At 38.2% G+C, this 18,690-nt stretch overlaps 2 protein-coding genes across 2 annotated transcripts; both read left to right on the top strand.

The window, feature by feature from the left end:
• The first annotated feature begins 4,527 nt into the window (after nucleotides 1-4,527).
• On the top strand, nucleotides 4,528-6,023 carry LOC140673423 (uncharacterized). The gene has a single exon (XM_072906405.1). The coding sequence runs from the start codon at nucleotides 4,928-4,930 to the stop codon at nucleotides 6,011-6,013; it is 1,086 nt and encodes a 361-aa protein (XP_072762506.1). The 5' UTR covers nucleotides 4,528-4,927; the 3' UTR covers nucleotides 6,014-6,023.
• An 11,365-nt stretch (nucleotides 6,024-17,388) lies between these two features.
• LOC140673557 (cytochrome P450 4C1-like) lies at nucleotides 17,389-18,567 on the top strand. Its single transcript, XM_072906555.1, has 4 exons — nucleotides 17,389-17,463; nucleotides 17,859-18,036; nucleotides 18,111-18,303; nucleotides 18,502-18,567. Exons 1-3 carry the CDS (start codon nucleotides 17,452-17,454, stop codon nucleotides 18,275-18,277), a joined length of 357 nt encoding a protein of 118 aa, XP_072762656.1. The 5' UTR covers nucleotides 17,389-17,451; the 3' UTR covers nucleotides 18,278-18,303; nucleotides 18,502-18,567.
• Nucleotides 18,568-18,690: the final 123 nt, after the last annotated feature.

The raw sequence follows: 18,690 nt of genomic DNA, 5'->3' as shown, positions 1-18,690 counted from the left end.
ATTAGCGAGAACTACGACGACGAACGACTGACGTTAATCATCGAGTATCGCAAGTTTTTATGTTATATGATCCGGTATGTGATTCTCCAATTTCGTTTACAGAAGAATTGAACGTTGGTTGGTTGGCTGGCTGATAAGACGAGCGTTCCTGCTAGTGTTGATTCATGTAATTTTACGTACTACGTTCGTTAGAGGATTGTATTCGACAACGCGATCATGCAAAATGAGACAATAAGCGGTAGTGTTTGCCGGCACATTTTCTTTACAATCAAATTCTATTCTTACGTCTACGGTAGCATTTTTCACCGATTCGTTTTGTCGAGAACAATCGATGATTACAAACGGACCGTAAAGTAGAAACAGTGAGACGGTGAGGCTCGGTTCGAGGTACTCGTATCCGTAATAGTTTTTGCAGAAACGCGCGTACGTGTCGTATAGAATCGACCATCTGTTTTTATCGAAATCCAGATTCATATCGTCGTACGGATAACATTCCGAGTTCAGATAAAGTTTCACGTTTGTTAATTTGCAGTCGTCGAATTTACTCATATCCTCGAGCATAACATTCTTCCGACCTGTCTGCAGAGCAAAGATAACGTATCGTGGTTTCTCCAGCTGAGTCGCGGTCTTAATGGCCCACGAATGCTTGGTTGTACGCTGCAACAGCGGAAACTCGTACAGATCCCACGAGCGAAAACCCATGCTGAGGTAGCGTCCGCTTTCCAGAGCGCGCAGCATAGACAACTTCTTAATTTCACTCAACAGCACATGTGGCATTCGCCATTGTATCTTGAATATGTTGATCACAGGCTCCACCACCGAAGCTCCAACCAGACAATTGTTGTCATTGCGCGATCGTATTAAGATCAACTCGTGACGAGCGTTAATTACTATGCGTCTGTAATCCTCGCAAAATCCCAATAACATGTAGAGCGGTACGCAAAAATTAAAATGTCCATTTACAGTAGTTGGATCACTCCAGCCAGCATTTCTCATAATCACGCTTTTATCGGATGATATTGTTACATAGTTTTTGAGCATACTCGTTATTCCCACGTTTCTGTTGCGATCAATCTCCACGCCATTGAGTTCGTATCGAATCTCGTCAAACATGAATGCTACGCAATTATTTTGCAGTACCACATTAGATCCGTCAGTTGGATTTTTTATCTTCAATTCTCCCTCGATGTATAAGAAACTCTCGTACGGTAATGTATACAGATCCTGTTGTTGTATGGGTATTCTTATCTCGTCACTGTGTCCGAACGTTGTGTTGGCGAATGGGTTGTATGCGTGAGTCTCAATCTTGACGATGCGATCGTCAAAGATCGGTTCGTCCGCGATGTTGAGAATGTCAGTCATCGTTCAAATGTTTCGCACCGCGAATCCCAAAGATTGTAAAAACGCAACGTTTGATGCGTTCAATTTCTTTTTCTTAGCGCAAGATGATTGCGTATTAGCAAATCTCGATGTTGTTGTTGTTGTTGTTGTCGTCACGGGCGTCGTAAAAATTGTGTTGTCTCTCACGTCTTTCGATCCGTTCAGCACGAGCATCACACGCTAATTTTGTCGCTGTCGTACATGCACTCTAATGGTGATCTCTTCTCCTCGAAAATCGAGTAATCGTCCTTCCTGATCGACAACGCGTAACGTTAAATCCGTAATGCTCCGTACGATGATCGGTAGGTAAATGATGTGCGCCGGTGTTTCCGATATCTTATATCCTGGAGGTACCCTCGGTGAAAATTCATGTATCGTATGAACGAGTTTACCGTTGTTGTACGCACCCGCGGTGACATTACATTCGACGCGGATAATGTTCACGTTGATAATGTTAATCGGCACGTCCGACTCGTACCATTTTCGCGGCTGCAGTATACGGTTCGAGAATCCTAGCAGCGATCCAATGTTGTTAGGCTTGCTAAAATTTATTCTGTAGGCGCATTTAATCTCGCTCCGCATCGTATTGTAATTAGCGCGGAGCACTATCGGCCATTCTCCAGCCTCGAAGTCATCGTCGTCAGTTTGTTTTTTATCACCATCACGAACTGCGTGTTGCGAACGTTTTCGTGAAATTGTTTTTTTTAAAAATTCATGTATCGCTTGCAGCTCGTACGATCCCTTGGGAATCGTAATTTCAGCATCGTCTTTGCCAAAGTAAAATTTATTATTCGAGGAATTCACGTTCGATATCGTGTGATAACTCTCAAAATCCACTAGACCGAGTTCGTATTCACCATCGCTTAAATCTACGGTGGGCGAGTAATTTGCCGCGAGAACGCTGCTCTTCCCAGTCAGCGTGAATGTCATAGACATGTTGACCAAACTGTTTAACGAATACTAAATTAAATAGCGGAATGTATGTCTTTAAATTCGCGTGCATCGACCGCTCGGAAAAACTGCAAGCACAATAGAGCGTATGACAAGGAGAGTACGACGTGGTGTAAGAAGGAAGGCGCTATAGACGTAGGACAAGGAGAGCATAATGGTGGGAAAAGGGCAGCGCTATAGACGTAGCACAAGGAGAGTATGATGTGTAAGGAAAGGAGAGAGAGAGAGAGAGCAAAGGAAAAGGTTGCAGTAAAAGAAATATAAACGTAACTTATTAAGATATTAAAAGTATTCTTGACACATTTCCAATAAACTATACATTTCGATTAAAAAATATATCAATGTAACATATTATTATTATTATTATTATTATTATATAATATACAGGAAGAAGGATAGGATTTTATAAAGAAGATACATAGCGATATATATGTTTAATATATAATTTTTATTCAAAATGTGTTTTCATACATATAATGTGTATGTGTTAAAATTTAAATTCGCGTGCATCGACCGTTCGGAGAAACTGCAAGCACAATTGTCCGCAGATGCTTTGATTATAAGTTTGATAGGATGTATGATTATAATCTATTTTTGACACATTTAAATATCGTATCAATTCATTCGGCGGGCGAAGATTGCCAAAACTGTCAAAATATATAGCGCGATTCCCTCTCTTTGCATACGCTACCCAGTGAGTACCCGAGCCTTTAGCGTTATCCAAATTTATGATACCGCTCTCGTTTCGATATATACCACCGATCGGTAATGAGTCACGCATAAAAACGCCTCTAAAATACGGAATGCGCATACGTTTTGCTAGTTGCAGCAGTTGTACGTTGGTAGTTGCACCCTTTGGCATTTTTAGTGTCTCTTTGACGTTTTTTTTTTCTTCTTCTTTCTCATTGAGATTCCTCGTCCGTATTTGTATGGCGCGAGATACAATCCGCGACCTTCCATGGCGCGATTGTGACGTAGCATCTCTTGAAACTGACGTTGCGTAGATTTTCCGTCGTTTACCATCTTCGCTACACCAGCCGCTCCACCAATCAGAGATCCGAGAGCACCCAACACTGGTAGAATCGGTAATACGCCTCCGCGTTTCGCTACCGGAAGTATTCGTTTTTTCGTAATCTTTTTCTTCGTCGACGACTTTTTCATCCCCATACCCATTTTCGTCTTTGCTTTCATGACCGTCCAAACGGCCGTGGCGGCTGCTCTTTCGCCAAAATTCGAATCTTTCGCGGTAATACGTTCCCGCGCCCTCGCAGCTAGTATACTATCCGCTACGTGTCGTTCGCCGAGGTTGTTGCTTCGCGAGTAAGCTAAATCGTGTTCGCGACACGCGACGTCCAATGGGTTGATGCCTCGATCGCCTCTAACCAATCGTTCTTGTAAACGAGTTCCCGGTCCGCAAAACTGATATCCAGGAATATGTAATTCGATAGGGAGTGCGTTTATCGCGCGATTCAACAGACCACAGCCTCTTACGGTTTTCGCTGACATTCGTAACAATCTTTTATCATCGGCGCTGGACCGTCAATGTGCGTTCGTTGCCACGGTCGATTGTAATGTTCGAAACAGCGACGATAGGTCTGAACCTCCGAATCAGCCTTTATATATTCCGGAAGTTTGTCCCACAGACGTTCCACGTAACGACCAAACTGTTTCAATAAAATAATCTTCGGTATATATTGCAACTGTTCTGAGGTAAGGTTGAGAATATCACAGTCATCCGACAGTGAAAGAAACATGTTTGACACTGAGCGGTTTCGATTTGATGCGCATCTATAAATAGGCTCTCCTCACCCTCTTCCTCCTCATAAAGTATCGTTAAGTCTGATTAGACAAGTCATGCGATTCGTGCTACAACCAACGGTAATTAAAGTAACAAATTTTGACAATAGACTAATGCCTGAAAAAGAAATACACAAACATGGAAAAATGTTACCGAATACAATACGCGGTCTCATTTGCGGCCCTTCGAATTGCGGTAAAACTAACTTGTTGATAAGCTTGATAGAAAGTCCAAACGGCATACGCTTTGAAAATTTATACATATATTCAAAATCGCTTCAACAACCAAAATATCAATATTTGGAAAATTTACTATCATCGATAGATGAAATTGGTTACTTTACGTTCTCTAATAACAGCGATGTCATTTCATCGAGAGAGGCGCTTCTGAATTCGGTTTTTATCTTCGATGACGTGGCATGCGACAAGCAAGATCCGATAAGAGAGTACTTCTCAATGGGTCGACACTCAAGCGTCGATTGTTTCTATCTCTGTCAAACGTATGCCAAGATACCCAAGCATCTTATACGCGACAATGCTAATCTGTTGATTTTATTTAAACAAGACGGTACAAACTTGCGACATGTGTACAACGATCATGTAAATACTGATATGTCGTACGATGATTTTTGCGCGTTATGCCAAAAATGTTGGCAGCACAAGTATGGATTTCTAGTAATTGACAAAGACAGTTCAATGAACAATGGACGTTACAGAAGAGGTTTTAATGAATTTGCGGTACCGTAAAATGATCAGTTGCTATCGAAACATTGACAGAGCAACGTCTACATAAAAAAACATGAGTGATCGTGAAAAGATTGCGCGAAAAATTGTACAGACGAGCGAGTCAATTCGCAAAAAATATCGCGCGTTAAAAACTGGTAAAATTGAGGAAGATGTAGCGTTGGAGAAACAGTTTAAACCGATTAGCGAGCCTCTAAAACAGCTTGTTCAAAATACCATCGATGTAGAATCCGACGTATCAAAAATCGAGCCGTTCGATATACTCGAAAAAGACCATGTGGAAAAGAAAATTATTAAAGTTAAAAAACGACCAAGAATCTCATATAATGATTTGAGCTCAAAGCAAAAACGATTAAACGTCTCATTAAATGATTTGCCGATAACTTCTACACCTAATCAAAGACGAACGATACCGGACACATCTACTCAGATAGAAATTGCGCAACCGCGTCAATTATCGTACGAGCAACCACCCGTCGACGAAATTTTTGAAACCACACCCGATTCGTTGGTTACGACGGTACAACGTGAATTGCAAACGTCCGCAGGTGTAAACATATTTCGAGAGCATTTAGGTCCACTCGGACAAAAATATATATTAACTGTTATGAATCAAGATAAAGATAAAGCTATGGATTATGTGTACGGCATTAAGTTTTCTAACGATGGAATAATGCTCGGTGATAAACATTTTGACGTAGACAAAAATGATAATATAATTATCAATGAAGTAAAATATACGGGAACGCCTGGTCTCTATGAATTAATTTTCAAAAAAATCCCCGACGATGAAATATATACCGAAGATGATTTGCTTAAATATAAAAGTATATTATTAGCGACGAATGCGCATAAACGTGGGAACAAAGCACATAATCCAGTATTAGGGACTAAAGGATATAAGTATAAAAATGTAATTGCGCCGTTATTGTCTAGCAGAAAAGCTGGAAAGGGTATACTACCGCGCGCTATGACTCTAAACGACAATAAGATCGACTACGTGCATTGGAACGATCCAAACGAGTTGGTAGATCGTCTGCGATTACTGGATGCTTCGCGTCGAGCCGGTAACAATGCTCACGACAATGAAATCATGTCGATTATCGAAGAACTTCGCGAAAGTGGTCTTATTATAAATTGAATGATGTATCGACAAAACTAATCAGTCGATCAGCGTCGCGTGACACTTTACGAAGCGTCGGAAAAAAATGCCTATCAACAAATTTGGCTTATTCGATTCAAGAAATGATGCAACCGGTACAAACGGCTCTTGGGATAGATTGGTAAAAAGTTATGTGCACGAAAACGCTCTGTGTCGCGTCGTTACAGACTTCGATGCGAGGTCGCGTAAGATTCGTCGTGTAGCGCAACCTGAGGCTGACACCGATGCCGTCAACAAATTGTACGTGCAGTCTTGCGTTAAAAGATTAATGAATCGACAGAAACAATCAGACGAGAAGCTTACTTCGCTTGAGAAGGACGTGCGAGCATTACAGATTGCGCTAAACAATCTTCAACGCGCGGCTAACGCTAACTCAGAGACGGCTATCAACCCGAATGAGCATCAGTGAACGGGTTAGGAGCGGCTATCGAACGGCTATCGAACAGCTACGAAGGATTATCGAACGGCTGCGAACAATTATCGAACCGCTACGAAGAATTACCGAACTGCTATCTAACTACAATGAGTGGCAGTGGTAGTGAACGACCTAGCAGCAACAGCAGCAGCAGCAGCAACAACAACAACAACAACAACAACAACAGCCTCGAACGAGGCTATCAACATCTCAAACAGGGCTGTGAACGAGGCTACGAACACGTTCTTCACGGCTACACTCAAGGTTACAAACAACTCAAGAACTCCTACGATCGTTCGAAAGACGTCTGTGAACGACGCTACGAACGGGTCAAAAGCGGCTACGAACGAGTCAAAAACGACTGTGAAAAAGGCTGCGAACGGATCAAGAACGATTTTCGAATGGGTGAAGGACGGCGGTGAACAACGCAAGAACGGATTAAGAACGGATCAGAAAACGTGAAAAAATAAAAAAAAAAACATAGAAAAAACGGAACTTAAAGAACGGCTCTTAAAGGACGATAAACGAAAAATGAGTGATAAAAAAGCAAACAACAAACAACCATCGAGAAAAACTGGCAAAGCAAAGAATCAACATAGTTTGGAGAGACGGCAGTTGGTAAACGAGCTGCACGCGCCAGCGAGAAAAAATTTTCCCCGAAGACACGTCATAGTGCGGGGATACGATGATCTGTGGCAAGCCGACATCGTCGAGATGCGTCCGTATGCTCGAGTCAACAAGGGATACAATTACATACTCACTGTTATCGATGTGTTGAGCAAGTATGCGTGGGTCGTACCGCTCAAGAGTAAAGGTGGAAACGAGACGGCCGATGCGATTGCAGAGATAATTCGAGACGATGCGAGATGCCCGAAAAATTTTCAAACCGATCAAGGAAAAGAATTTTACAATGCAAATGTACAAAACCTCATGAAGAAACACGATATTAATCATTATTCGACATATTCCGTCATGAAAGCCTCGATCGTGGAACGCTTCAATCGTACTTTGAAGAATAAAATGTGGAAAATGTTTACGCTCAATGGAAACTACAAGTGGATCGACGAACTATCGAGACTCGTTGAAGAGTACAACACGCAAAAACATCGCACTATCGGTATGAGACCTGTCGATGTTACTCCAGCCGTCGCGGAGAAACTTTTACATACGGTGTACAGCAACGTAAAGATTGCGGCGCCGGCGAAATTTAAAATAGGCGATTCGGTGCGCGTGAGTAAATTCAAGACTTTATTCGAAAAAGGCTACACACCAAATTGGACTACCGAAGTGTTCGAAATTGTTAAGATACAGAAAACTAATCCCGTGACATATATATTAAAAGATTCGCGCGGAAATCCCGTTGCCGGTGGATTTTACGAATACGAACTGCAACGCGTTGCTAATCCCGATATATATCTTGTGGAAAAGATATTGAAGAAGAGAGGGGATGAAGTTTTTGTGAAATGGTTGGGATTCGATAGTTCACGGAATTCTTGGATACATAAAAATAATGTATTGTAAAAATATAACAAATATTATATAAAGTTTACATATATAAATATATATAATATTCAAATATATACACTTTTTTTCTTTTTTACAACGGTATTCTGTAATGCCCCCATGGTAGCGTATCGATACTTTTAGGTATTATACCGTTTATCATCGTGTGGACTTAGAGCAATTTTTTTCTGCCGCATGGTATATACTTTATGCATTTTTGATCTTATACTCGATTGCTGTCGCGTCATTTCAATTCCTTCGTTCAAACACTGCATGTAATCGTCAAATGTTATCGTTTTCGCGACGACGCTATTCTTGACACCTTTTACCTTTTTCGTATCCTTTTTACCATCTATTTTTAGCGCATACATTTTTGCTCTAAGCCCAACAAATTCTGTCATTATCATACCGTTGTTTTCATCCTTCATCAGATCCGGTACCTTTTTATTCACGAGCGGTATACCGTACGCATTGTCTATCGCATAGTCGCTCGTGTCGAACTTGCCGATGTCGCGCTTCATATTCTCGTACACGTCTTCGCACTCAATGTGATATATGAGACTATCCGTGTCGGTGTACATGACTTTACATTTTTCTTTATACGTTGGAATCATGTAATCGTGATGAAATTCGTACAAACACATCTTGGATACATCAAGTATACACATACCTACATAGATTGGTTTGTAAAACTTCACCTCGAGTCTACGCAATTCCACAGCGATTAAATTTTCCGAAAAAACGCTCCTGCTATGAAAATTTGGTTTCGCGATCATTGCCTCTGCGCCGTACCTATCGTCCCATTTTGTTATAAGTTTTACATCTACGCGATTGCGCACATTTTCCATCGTTTTGCCGAAAACTGCATTATTCATTAATTTGTATAAATTCTTTTCAAAATCATTTTTCGCCATTGTTCTAAATTGTGTGTTTAATTCAATATATGTACGTAACCATGGAGATTGCGCGAATTGTAATATGCGATGAATTTTTGTAACGCGAAGACCGTGTCGCGTACATTGCTGCAGATTGCGGTAATGTATTACGTATCGTTTCTTATCGTATAAGGTCGCGAGCAACTTGTTCTCTCTCTTGTCGGGTGGTTTGTCACGCGTCGGACAAAACGGTAAGTCAGTATGCGCGTCGTGAAGATGTTGCGGGTACTCGAGATCGACTTCGAGGATATAGCCTGTAGGCGAATCGGCCGCGATCGATGATAGATCAAAATTGCATATATTGTCGACCCATTGAAAACTAGCGTAAGGCAAAGGTTGACACATTGCCCATCCGTATAAATTATTTATATCGAAATACATTAGATACGATGACGGTTTCAATGGGTCGTATGACTGCATGTACTTGTTATTAGCATGCGCGTATCTGTTGGAACATTGACTCAAACCACCGCGTATACCTCGTTCTATAAACATTACCATATCGATGTCAGTGAGCAATTCAAACTTAATATTTGTATGCTTCAACATGGCATCCCACGTGTATCCGGGCAGAGTATAATAATGCGCAGGGTCGAGCCCGTAACTCTTGATACAATTGTCACGAAAATTTTCAAAAACATCGCCTAATAACAAGACATCGATTTTTAAATATAGATCGCTATATTCGCCTAGCGTTCTAATGGAGAATCGGTTCCAAACAGTCTCGGCGTGCGCGTAATCGCTCTCGGATACTGTGTCATCGGTCAAGGAACTGTAAAATAATTCGCGCGGAGGTAAACATGTATCGTGCAATTTATCTACACAATCGATATATTCGTACGGAAAGACACCTTTTCGCGTTAACAGATCAAAGTCTTCTACCCGCAAATTTTGATATTCAGATTGTAAAATTTTTAATTTATCTTTACTGAGAAAAGATGCTAATTTGTTGAGACTTGTTGTGAGAAATTTAAAAGAATCGATGAAACGTAATTTAATGTGATTTCGCGAATTGTCTTCCGTAAGTTTAACATCTTTCGTAAATGAAACGTATTTTTCTTTAGTTATCGGAAGTAGATCGATTCTTCCTTCGAATGCTGTAGCTATTTCCTCGATTATAAAATGTGAATCGTAACCGGATAAATTGTGGAAAATAATTGGAATATAAAAGGATTCCTTATAATTTAGATTGCAATTTGAATGCGCGGGACCTCTGTACCGCCCAGTGAGGTGGCAATGATCGTGTACGCGCGTATCGTCTTCCACGAATGGTTTCTCACATATGTGACATTGAGTAGCGCTGTTAAACTTTTCCAATTCTTCACGCGTCAAATTTATCATGGGAAGATTTGTAGATAAAATTGTTTTCACGCTCGTTGCTAAATTTTTTAATTCTTCAGCAAACCATGCGACGCAATTGGCTTCGCGACGAGAATGATACGCGGACAACGAATTATCGTACGAGCAATGTACATAATAAGCGATACTAAACACTTGATGATGCTGGTATACATTTTTTTCTGCTTCTTCTTCTTTGTCCGTCTTTCTCAAAACACATTCCAGGTCGGCATACACGACGAAAGGAACCTGCTCCTTCCTGTTATAGTTGTTAAAAGCGAGCCACTTATCTTTATCGCTCGGTAATCGAATAGCGCAGTCATTCATCTTCCCGCAGTCTACAGTATGTGACTGTAGTTTCTCATTCGAATAAAAATAATGTAGACATCTATAAAAAAGAAATAATAATTATATATGTATATATATTTTAACATTTATAAAAAAATAGAAATAATAATTATATATTTATTTTGAAAAAAAAATCAATAATATTACATATACATACCGATCGCAGATATATTTTTGTCCATTGTGTTTATTGAGTTGCGAACTCACGAGTCGCGATAAATTCTTGATCCACGCGAAATGTCCGATATCTTGCGCATCTTGAATGTATAGCAAATTGGCGTGCTTGTCCCTCTTTTGCTCCGAAATACGAATAGGAACAATATTTTCGTTTTCGATGGTGTACACATTGATTGAAATATTGTTGTTAATTTCAAACTTTTTAATTTGATTAAGAGTCACTGGAAACTCAATGTCTCGAAGATTTAGCACATCCGTGTAACGCGGGTACGATAATTCTCGTTCAACCCTTCTTTCAGCGGGATACATAGCAGCAGTCACTGCCCATGCGAAACATGCATTGTCTTTGGATCGCACGTTAACTACCGCTCGCTTCATCATTATCTTTCGCGGTAATATAATATGACATCCCGCACGCATAGGATTATATTTATTTATATTTACAGTCAAATTAAGTATACGCGATAATGCCCACCCACTATCACGTTCTTGAAATTCTTCGAGAGATGCTAAAGTGGGCTCGATAACACGTTGCTCGTACCATTCGCGTAAATCAGATGTACGAAATAGTTCACAGTTTTTTGTACTTACACTTTTATCGTCGTGCTTTTCACCCGTCACAAACTTACCGTTAAACATAGTATTCACTTTCACACTGCAGTGTGTTTCGATAGCGTCTCGCACATGTTCAAGCACGATATCACTCGCGTCTTCGAGAAACTGGCGAGGTTCGATATAATTGCTATTGATTATCGCACCAGTCGATATACGGTTCTCGAACGCTGTATCAATTTCTCGCCAAAATAGTGCAGCTTGATGCGCGCTGTGTCCGGCACCTGCGTGTACGAAACGTTTGCGCAACGCATTTTTCAGTCCTTCGAGTCGCGCGATCTTTGCGATCAACAATTGTCGATATCCGATCGATATTCGCGGTCGTTTAATTCGACTCTGCTCTTCCAACGACTTGATATAATCATCGCATCGCACCTCCCATGCAAAGTACTCCTCCACCGAATTTATCAAGGTGGATTGATGCGTTAAAACCTGCTCCATTTTTTTACATATAAGGTACACTCGTGCAAGCTTCGACAATAATGGCGAGATGTGACTCTCTGTTCTGATTTATATCTAATCGTTATATTCTTTTCACGTTGCGAAAACATTATTCTTTCGTATAAACATCCGTCATTTCTATATTATCACGTCTCTTTATCTCACGCATATTTCGTGGTAATGTAATATAATATGACATCCTCTACGCATAGGATTATATTTATTATTTATAATCAAATTAAATATACATGATAATGCCCACCCACTATGCGACACGTTATTCTTTAGCGCAAACATTCGTACTGTCGGCGCGTTATTCTTTAGCGCAAACATCCGTACCGTCGACGGTCTGTTTATGTTATCATTTAGCCAAAAATTTTATCTCACGCTTTGGCGTATACATTTGTAACCGAATATTTCAATCGTCGTATACATTTGATTAGATTTCAATCATACGGCGGCCACACACGGCGCTCGAGAAAGCACGTGGAGACGCGATTTTTAATAATTTCTAGCAGCCTTACATTGGCGCTTGCAAAATTACGTCACAAATACTCCCCTCCTCATGACGTTTTGCGATATTACAAATTGATCGCAGTACTTTCAATAGTTTAGTATCGCATCAGTTGTCCGTGCATAAGGTTGTGCTAAAAAAAAATGTGCTCCACAAAAGAAACCAGCAAGATGAATTTTTACATTCCGATTGAGAACGGTGAAATTCAATTAAAGAACATGTAAGTTTCAATTATTTTCTAAATATTATTTCCTAAAAATTATTTTCTAAATATTATTTTTTAATATATTTTAATATTTTATATAGCGTTTCATCTCGTCGTGCGGTTTGCATACTTGGAAGAAGGTATATCTTAACCCCGACATCTTACAAATATTTGGAGATTGGAATAAGCGTTGGAGCTATGTCGTATGTCGAATTGATACTTGGTGACAACCGAGGTAATCGATTAGTATTGCCTATCGTACTCTGGCATTCATTGATGCAGAAACGTGCAGACATTGAACGACATGTACAATCGACTGAAAGTCAACCATTATGGATCTGTGATCTATCTATCCAAATGATCGCATTAAACGGATCGAGAATTATTAAATTAACATTATCTAATAAGTCTTTGTATATGCAACCTCAAACATTATTACATTTATTCGATTTTGAAGATTGCATCGATCATATGCATTCATGGTTGTGTTAAAATACACATTTCGTGAATGAAAAATTTAAACAATTTTGTAACGTCTTGCAACGAAACAATATTACTGATGTAAATGATGCTGTGAAAGCGATTCGCGAGAGTGACGCGTTCGATAGCGGATCACTCGTAGATTGCGAATTGTTGGCGTGTGCTATAAATGATATACTTTATGATACTTGTAACAAATAAAAAATAAAAAATTATTATTAACATTAATGTTTCTCTTCACACTATTTTATTCTACGCCTCCTCCTCCTCCTCCTCGCGCTCTCTTAGTCTCAGTCAAACAAAGACGTTTACCTCTCATAGGATCATATGCATAGTCTATTTAAAAAGAGATACTCTATTTAGAGAGAGATGAGATATGGGATCTCGTGTATATATTTGAGATAAATGCGCGTGGCGCGTGGTTAGTTTTTTCCTATACGCTCTAAGAAGAACTCTAATGCGTTGCGAACGCTATCGCACCGTCTCCCTCTACCGCGTTGCGAACGCTATCGCACCGTCTCCCTCTGCCGCGTTGCGAACGTCTATCGCACCGTCTCCCTCTACCACGTTGCGGACGTCTATCGCACCGTCTCCCTCTACCACGTTGCGAACGTTATCGCACCGTCTCCCTCTACCGCCTTGCGAACGTCTATTATTGCAAATATACATTATGAATAAACAGAGTGGGGTGATTATTTTATCTATAACAGTTGACATTCCTCTCTCTCACCGTCAGACCTCCGCAGTCAGTCGGAGAGGACACTCCCTCCACGTGCGGAACCATATGTATGCCCCTCCCCCTCCCCCTCCCCCTCTCAATCAGGGGATGTTTGGTACCACCCTCCCCCCCTTAATCTGGGGGGTGGGGCATTTGGTACCTCCCCCTTCCCCCTCAGTCTAGGGGGGACATTTGCCCCTTCCCCCCGCGATTGAGGGGGACTCCCACCCCCGTCAGTGCGGGGAGGGCGAGGTACCTCGCCTCGTCCCCCCCGCTTACCTCACCCCCCTCATATCCCTGGATTAGATCTCTCTTATATTATCTACTTAGATACAACATGTTATCGGTATGTTGACGGATTTCCCGATGGATTTCTTGCAACTGCTCAGGACATGCTTACCGATTTCTGCCTGGTAAACAGCAATTCTCGCAAGGCTTTCCCCTTGGTCTATTGTTTTCATTAGTCCATATATAAGTTTGTAGTTTGGAGATCACGGTTGAGGAATTTTTTATGCCAAGTTCGTGATTTCGTTGAAACTACACCACCGCATTCAATAGTTTTTCGGTCACCATTTTTCACAGCATTTAGTCCTAGCAAATGTCTACAAAAAGTTTATTGCTGCGCACAAAAACGGCACACACTACATGCTATTATTTGGCACAGTGAATGTCCACAGTTATTGCACGAGTTCCAACTGTGATGAATATATTGTCCAGTTTTATGTTTATACACAATTTTACCTTGTGTATATGAATCTTGAACTTCAATAAAACACCCAGAACAAAATTTTCCACTATTTTCCTCGTCGTCGTCGTACTTTTTCACTACATAATAAAATATGATATTACACATTTCCTGCCGTTCGGTTATATTTCGTAAGTCTTCACGCACTAACGGCACTACTTGCTCATTTAAATAGTCTTCCGGGTCACTCTCATAATCAGAGTCAATCACTATTTCCACTTCTTCATCGCTGTCGTCGATGATAACCACATCTTCATTGTATTCATTGTCTTCGATGACAATCACATCTTCAGCTTTTATATTCATTTTAGCACTAAATCGAAGGATACTCGACGACTGTTGAATACGTTTTAACGCGGAGACAAATTTTCAAATTCGAGCAGCTGAATGTTAGCGCTGATGCGTTGCATTCTTTCCTTAAAAATTATGGAAGATTTTTCGCGAGGGTGCATCGCTGCCGAACGCCGACGATTAAAATCTCTTTTTTCATAATATCCTAATGGTCATAAAATGATCATAAAAATTAGAAAAAAAGAAAAAAAAACAGTTTTATGGCTTCTAAAATGTCCCCCGGCTATAAATCAACCACAAAGATAAACACCTTGCAGTTGCAGTTCTTTCCTTAAAAATTATGGAAGATGTTTCGCTCCAATTTTATGGGAGATTTTCCGCGAGGGTGCAAAGCTGCCGAACGCCAGCGATTAAAATCTCTTTTTCCATAATATCCTAATGGTCATAAAATGATTATAAAAATTAGAAAAAAAACAGTTTTATGGCTTTTAAAATGTCCCCCGGCTATAAATCAACCACAAAGATAAACACCTTGCAGTTGCAGTTCTTTCCTTAAAATTTATGGAAGATGTTTTGCTCCAGTTTTATGGGAGATTTTCCGCGAGGTTGCAAAGCTGCCGAACGTCGGCGCTTAAAATCTTAATGATATAATGACCATAAAATAATCATAAAATTAGAAAAAAACAGTTTTATGACTTCTAAAATGCCCTCGGCTATAAAATCGACCACAAAGATAAACATCTACTTTTGAACGTATGTAGGACCCTTCACCCCCCCTTTATGTAACACCAGACCCCTCGCGCCTCCCAGATACCTCCGCCCCCGCACCCCCCTCGGAGCCCCATGGCTTAGAATCCCCACTATAACACTACTATAACACATTATGCTGTTAATATTATGCTATAGCACAATATGCTAATGTCAATAAGTATAAAAAATCATTTTTAAAAATTAATATCGTACTTGTATGTGTAGATAATTGCAGAAAGAAAACTTTATCACGAACACACTAATGGTCGGTACTTGAAAAACCTTGAAAGTGACAAAGAAATAGATGATGTCGAAGTGTTTGGAAGTATGTAAGAGATCAGCTTCTAATTTAAGCTTGTTTGCACAATCTAAAATTATTGTTGTAGTATTTGTACAAAATATACGTAATGAGATATAGGATATGTCTGTCATAAATTAAATCATTATTATTTCTAATAGAGGTTGATCTTTATACAAGAACAATGTTAATTAAAGAATGCAATAATGAGATTGAGCTAATATACTGTTTTTGTTTCTAAAAAGTTAAAAAAAAGCGGCTGGCCATGTTGGACCTTTTAATAGCGGCATCTCGAAGGTTTATTAACTGATTTGGACATTAGAGAGGAAATTGATACTTTTATATTTGAAGTACGTATCAGTAATCTTTTTTCTACGTTTAGTGTATTTTAAGCATGTATAATTGTATTACGTTATACATAATACAATAATACAATAATTAATGATGATGATTACAGGGTTACGATATTACAGCGAGGAATATGATGTTTGCTTTATTACTATTAACTGAACAAAGATATTCAGGTACATTTTTTCAATATTATTGCAATGTATTATTTAAATTACAATTTTAACTCAAAGTTTCGTAAGGATAATTATAGTACAGATCTGTAGTACTGATATCAAGTTTTTGTTGTAATGTATATTTGCTACATACCGAATGTCTTGAAATTAAATATCAAAACTTCAAGAGCATATAGCTAATCGATAAACTAAGAAAAAACTCCCTTACAAAATATCGCTTGGTTTTGCTTTGTTTTGAACAAAATTAAAAGAAAAACAAACAAAAAATATTTTATCCAAAATATAAAACAATACTACAATTATTATATTTATCAAAAAGTATTATAAAGTAAAAGTTATGAAACATTAAAATTAAAAAAAAGAGTGAATTAAAATCCTTTTAAAATAAAGTTAGAGAATTGTGAATAAATACGCGATACCGCAGAGTTAAGAGCCATTTACAATAAGTGTTGTAAGTTGTGGGCCACAAAGAATTAACCAATCACAATTGACCTTAAAGAAGAATATTGAATATCATTGCTTAGACCGCCTTTTATTGTAACCTGCTTACTTTAATTTATATTTAGTTAATGTTTATATTATTGCCTTTTTGTTATGAATTAATTACAGTTGTTTATCAGAAGTCTACAAGCGAATAATTAATTACCATCTTGCACAATACGCCAGATATTCTAATTTCGTTAAACATCCCAACATGGGATTTTGCGAATTTTTTCAAAACGAAGCAAAAACGAACAAATCATTAAAAGACTTCTTTTCTTAATTTATCTTTCACGATCCTAAAGTTTTGACATTTAATTTTGAGGCACTCTTTACATTAGTTTCTACATATATATCGAAAAAAAATTATTTTAAAATAAATATAAAAAATTTATTTTGATTTTATTAAGAATTTATATGTATGTATGTATGTACATGTAAACCAGAATGTTAAACAATACACTTTAAACATCATTAATAACACAGGAAAGTCTAAGGGTTAAAGTCGATACCGTGAAGCAAGAGAACGGATGGAAACTAACGATGAAAACATTGCAAAAATTATCATATTTAGAGAGATGTTTAAAGGAAGCGCTACGTTTGTATCCCAGCGTGTTTTTAATATTCCGAAAAGCTGCCGAAGATGGAAAATTACGTAATGCACTACTTTTTTGCTCTATATATTTCTGGACATGTAACATTACATGAAGTATAAATTATCAAACGTAAAATAAATTAAATTATTTTAAGATTTTAAGAATACCAATATTTTGTATTTTTTATTTTTTTTTAATTTCGTATTTTTGTAAATTTTAATATTTTGTAATATTATTATGTGATTCAGATTCATACAAAATTCATATAAAATTATGTAATCCATTTTTGTTGCATATTGTTACAAATCACATTACACGAAGTATATATTATCAAATGTAAAACTTAAATGCTTTAACATTTTAAAAATATGTACAATATTATGTACATCTTTTTAAAAGAAATTTTTATTTTTGTAAATTTTAATATTTTGTAATTTTAAAATACGCTTTTCAGAATCATATGTCATACCTGCTGGAACGATCGTACATCTTCCATATCTACGGAGTTCACAGAGATCTCAATTTTTGGCCAAATCCAGAAGTATTCGATCCGGATAGATTTTTGCCTGAGAGAATACAGAATCGTCATCCATATTCCTATATACCGTCCAGCGGACCGAGAAATTACATAGGTAAATTATTATTTTCGTTTGTGCTCTTGTCGATAATTTTTGAAAGTGTCGATAAACTTTGAATTGTATAATAGGTCAAAAACTCGCTCTGCTGGAGTTGAAGGCTACAATAGCATCTTTGGTGCACAATTTTTACTTGGAACCAATGGATTATTTAAAAAATATGCAATTAAAGTCCGATTTACTTCTTTGTCCTTCGTGTCCGGTTTATATGAAATTCATCTCAATTAATCACAAATAGCCGTTTAAAATTAACACGGATATCATGTAAGTATAAGAAGTTAATGAATTGCAAAAATGAAAAAAAATTATTACGCATATTATACGTTCAAAATTATCAAGAAAATATATATTGTATATATAAAAATGTTACGTGATTTCTTGTCGCGGAACACACAAATGTATTTCTCGCATCTCCTCTCCTTTATTTCTCGTGTGATCAATCGAACAATAATTTTTTTAAAGATGGAGCACTGGGAACATCATAAGAAAATAAATAATGAAAATGATAATTATATGCCTTAAATCTGCCTTGGTTAATAAGAAACTTATGAGCAAAAGATAAACTGTACTATAGTTAGCAAGAGTTAAGATGAATATCAATTCAATTTTTGAATAATTAAAACGCATATTGTCTCCATTTTTTTACCAACT

The sequence above is a fragment of the Anoplolepis gracilipes genome, chromosome 14 (assembly GCF_047496725.1).
Source record: "Anoplolepis gracilipes chromosome 14, ASM4749672v1, whole genome shotgun sequence".
NCBI classification, from domain to species: domain Eukaryota; kingdom Metazoa; phylum Arthropoda; class Insecta; order Hymenoptera; family Formicidae; genus Anoplolepis; species Anoplolepis gracilipes.
Note: the sequence above shows the minus strand (reverse complement) of the source record. Positions and strands in the feature narration are given on the sequence as shown.

What these genes read in the sequence shown, in the direction of transcription:
- LOC140673557 (XM_072906555.1), top strand. An exon ending in CGGACCGAGAAATTACATAG is followed by an intron (nt 18,037 to 18,110) that starts GTAAATTATTAT and finishes ATTGTATAATAG; the next exon opens with GTCAAAAACTCGCTCTGCTG.
- LOC140673423 (XM_072906405.1), top strand. Translation starts at nt 4,928, where the DNA reads ATGAGTGATCGTGAAAAGATTGCGCGAAAAATTGTACAGACGAGCGAG.